General features: G+C 48.9%; 1 gene segment (V, D, J or C); it reads right to left on the bottom strand.

Annotated features, from left to right (window-relative positions):
- Nucleotides 1-1791: 1791 nt before the first annotated feature.
- Nucleotides 1792-3642, bottom strand: LOC129713083 (T cell receptor beta variable 30-like). The segment is given in 2 exon segments: nucleotides 1792-2567; nucleotides 3086-3642. Coding segments are annotated over 2 exon segments (354 nt in total).
- Between the last annotated feature and the right edge of the window lie 973 nt (nucleotides 3643-4615).

The following is a 4615-nucleotide window of genomic DNA, read 5'->3' as shown; positions in this document are numbered from 1 at the left end:
ATTTTGACACTAGACTCATATTTAGGTTATACCTGTTATTAATATATCACTGATCCTTATGTATCAATATCAGTGTTATGTTTATCATTATGTTTTTTGTTTTGTTTTTATTTTGGAAAAAAAAACTAATACAAAGATTTTAAAAGAAAGAAAGGAAGATAGATAGATAGAAAGGAAGATAGATAGATAGATAGATAGATAGATAGATAGATAGATAGATAGATAGATAGATAGATAGATAGATAGATAGATAGATAGATAGATAGATAGATAGATGTGTGTAGGAAGGAACTGCAGATGCTGGTTTATATTTACGGTAGATACAAAATGATGTAGTATTTATGTAGTCAGAAACACAGTCAATCAAAGGTTTCAAAGGTCTTTTATTGACACGTATTTTTACGGTACAGTGAAATGCGAATTACCATACAGCCGTCCAAAAATGCAAGAAGACACACAACTACATAAAAGTTAACATAAACATCCACCACAGCGGAGTCCCCACATTCCTTACTGTTATGGAAGGTAAAACGTCTAATCAGACAGACAGATAAATAGATAGGTCGTAAAATGTCTGTCTCCACGCTCCTTCGTCTATCTCTCTATTTATCTGTCTATCTGTCGGCGTACCTCTGTCTCTCTCTCTGGATCTATCTCCGTCTGTCACTCTACCTATTACGCTATCCATCTCCTTCCCTCTCTCTCTCTATCGCTCTCTCTATTTCTCAGTCTCGCTCTTTGTCTATTGCTCCGACTCTATTTCTCCCTGTGTCTACATTTCACTACCTTCCCCTACTCTGTGGCTCTAGCTACGCATCTCTCCCACCTTTCTCCCTATCGGGAGCTTTTTATATTATCGTTCTTTCCGTCTCTCGATGTCAGTCTGTATAACAGTTCATCTGTCCGTCTGTCTCTGACAGTTGCGATCAATCTGCCAATTGATCAATCTATGTATTAAAAAATGTATACATCCATTTCTCTCTCTCTATCTCTCCTTGCCTATTTGTTTGGGTTTATGTCTCCCTAGCTGCCAAATCTATCTGTGAACATTAATTACCAGGCCACCTGACATCTCGAGAACAGTGTTGCTACAGCTGGAGGCATAGCGATCCGCGGGTACTAGAGAACAGAACGCTGACCTCGTATCAGCTTCCACCCCCTGCACCTGTCACTACATTCTGCTCGTGGTAGCATTGTTTAATATAGCTTTATGCGTGAGCTTCAGAGACGGCGGGGGATGAGAGCGCATGGGACGCTGATGCAGAGAGAGAGAGAGAGAGAGAGAGAGAGAGAGAGAGAGAGAGAGAGAGAGAGAGAGAGAGAGAGAGAGAGAGAGAGAGGAGAGAGAGAGAGAGAGAGAGAGAGAGAGAGAGAGAGAAGAGAGAGGAGAGATGGAGAGAGAGAGATGGAGAGTAAAGAGGGAGAGATAGAGAGAGAGAGAGAAAGGAAGAGAGAGAGAGAGAGAGAGAGCGAGAGAGAGAGAGAGAGAGAGAGAGAGAGAGAGAGAGAGAGAGAGAGAGAGAGAGAGAGAGAGAGAGAGGAGAGAGAGAGAGGGAGAATGAGAGGGGAGAGAGTTTAGAGAGAGGTAAGATAGAGAGAGAGAGAGAGAGAGAGAGAGAGAGAGAGAGAGAAGAGAGAGAGAGAGAGAGGAGAGAGAGAGAGAGAGAGAGAGAGAGAGAGAGAGAGAGGAGAGAGAGAGAAGAGATAGAGAGAGAGAGAGAAAGAGAGAGAGAGAGAGAGAGAGAGATGAGAGAGAGAGAGAGAGAGAGAGAGAGAGAGAGAGAGGAGAGAGAGAGATTCTGACATGACAAACGATAAGATCCAGAGGAAGCGAATACACTAGAGAGTGAACTGGGGGAGGGCAACTGATAATCTACACAATATCACTGCATATAATTAGATATAGATGAGTAAAGGCACAGATACACATATAGTCGGGTGGTGAGAGAGGTATAAAGAGAGAGAGAGATTGAGGGAAAGAGGCAGAAAGAGCGACAGAGTTCGATCTACAGTCAGAGAAATGGACATATAGATAGTGAGGCAGAAACATATGTATAGAGAGACAGCGAGACCTAGAACCCGATAGAGAAAGCGATAGACGGGCAGGTAGAGAGAAAGAGGGTGCGATCGAATGGATAGATGACAGAAGATGTGGGGGGTAGACGCTCGGAGATACGGAAACCTATCTGCCCGAGGGAGCGCTCATTGTCAGCGAATGATGGAGTGAAGTTTTTGTGTGTCTTCCCCCATTTATCTGAGCCACTGTGTAGACTCCAGGCGCAGAAATACTGGGCCGATGAGTTCGCCTCTAAACCAGCGGACGTTAGGTGGAAATGTTTGCTGTCCGGGTCTCTTTGCCGAAAAACCGTCCACCTGCCCCTCTGGCTGCACGGTTTTGGCTCCAATTGAGTAGAACATGTTCTGTGGCCCAACCCCTGGGTATTGTCTGTACCAGTACATATTCTCAGTACCGCTACCGCCCTCGATAGTACACTCCACCTCCATCTTCTGGCCCGGAGATACCGTCAGAGCGTCCGGAGTCTGATGGATCGTCACCGAGGTAGCATCTGGGAAAGAGACGGGGAGGCGATGAGTAAACGCGGAGACCGGGAACAAAGTGAACGACCCCTTCTTTCGAAAGCGTCTACGCCGACCATCGATCACCAGTTCTTACCAGTGCTGTACAATTTACCTTTCTAATCCACTCCCTACACACCGAGCGCAATTTACAGAGGGAGAATTACAAAACCCGCACGTCTTTGGGATATTGGAGGAGCAGTTCACATGGAGAACTACCAACTCCACAGTGACAGCACCCTGGGTCGCGATCGAACCCGGGTATCTGGCGATTACTCATCGCCTGTGTGAGGCAGCGGCTCTCCTCAGTCTGCGAATAAGGTAAAGACGAGTATCGAAGCCGAGATGATGGGAGAAGGATGAATGTGGGAGAGGGGAGGGGTTGTAACAGGGAAGAGCGTGTGAGCAGAAGAAGTAACGGAGACGAGACCGAGTTTATGGGAACACGAGTTCAAAGAAGACAGAGAGCAGCGAAGAAAGAAACAATAGTTTGTTCACTTTCACTTACAGTGAGCGGAGAGGATCAGATGCAGTATCAGATACATCTTCCTTCCGGGTTTGTTCTCTCATCAATGAGGGCAGGAGCGTCAACCTCGCTTTTTGCCCATGTATCTGAAACCCATGGTTACACGAATTATGGGTCGCACACGCCCCCCTCCTTAATTCGGGCCAATCAACTTTCAGGTGTTGTACGCTTTCGTGCTGCAGAATCCTCCCACGCTCTCTCGCCCCTTCCTTTTGTTCATCTGTATCGATTACGCCGCTACTCCAGCCTCTCTCTCACCCGCAGTCTGGTTGCCGTTGAACGGGCACGTGCCCTGCACCCGTCCCTCTGTCACTGTTCCTCCTCCTTCTTTCAGAACAATCTCCCTCCAGTGCTATCTGTCTCCCTTTCTATCTGTATATGCACCTGATTCTGTTTCTCTGTCTCTCTGTCTCACTGTCTCTCTGTCTCTCTGCCTCCATGTCTGTATATCTATCTACCTCTCTCTCTGTTTCTATATTTTAGATGGACAGTCATTCAGACAGACATACAGCCAGACAAACGGACAGGGGGATGGACGGAAGGACAGGCAGATGGGCTGCCGGCGGGCAGGAAGACAGACAGGAAGACAGGCAGGCAGGCAGGTAGGTATTCTTATTCCGTGTCCATCTTCCATGTTTCATATGTTGACATCGCTGCCATCGTTTTTTTGAAAAGGATGCAAGCTTCCTGCGACAATCGCTGGGAGCCATCACCTGTTGCAATAGATGATGGTGATAGCAGAATTAGCTCGGGATACTTTCACTTTCCAGTCCCGCGACGTGGACGCATCTGCTATGGGGCCGGTAGGTAGGTAGGTTCTGCAGATACTGGTTTGATCCAAAGTTAGACACAAGATGCTGTAATATACCGCGCAACCTGCCCGACCACCAAGGGACCAACATCCGGGACGCCATCGCCGCCATCAGGAGCAGCTGTAACATTCGCCGTCTCCCCGACTCTCAGCGCCTTCCTGGTCGATCTCGGGCCTTGACCTCTGAAATTCCCGCTGTTGGCGACTCTCATCGACTCCCTTGGGCCACCGTCGCTACCGCCGACTCTCATCGTTTCCCCTGGACCAACGACGAATTTGCACCCACCTTTGGCTCTCCCCGGCCGCCCGCTGATCAGATCTGTCGACGCTCTGTCCGTCGCCCCGCACCTTTATTCCAGCCCCCGCTGGCCTCCACCAGCGACAGCTCCGACCCCTGCCATTCCACCGTCCACCAGCAGGAGCTGTCGCTTCACCTGAGCTCCAGGTTCAGCATTAGGCCCACAGCGTCCACGTTGCACGTTCGTACACAACGGGGTCTGGCTTCTAGGGTCCTACCGTTCCCCCCTCCTGCAGGGAACCTCAGTTGTGATTCCACTGTATCTACCCTTACCCCCTCTTTTAACCTGGTGGCGCTGGCTTCTCGCCGTGTGCACCAGTCCTCTTGAACCTCTCCTCTCATGCCCCCCCCCCCCTCCCCCCACGTCCCCACCGCTAGACTTCACGACGGACTCCGCCCACTC

This window comes from Leucoraja erinacea, chromosome 34 (assembly GCF_028641065.1).
Source record: "Leucoraja erinacea ecotype New England chromosome 34, Leri_hhj_1, whole genome shotgun sequence".
NCBI classification, from domain to species: domain Eukaryota; kingdom Metazoa; phylum Chordata; class Chondrichthyes; order Rajiformes; family Rajidae; genus Leucoraja; species Leucoraja erinaceus.
Note: the sequence above shows the minus strand (reverse complement) of the source record. Positions and strands in the feature narration are given on the sequence as shown.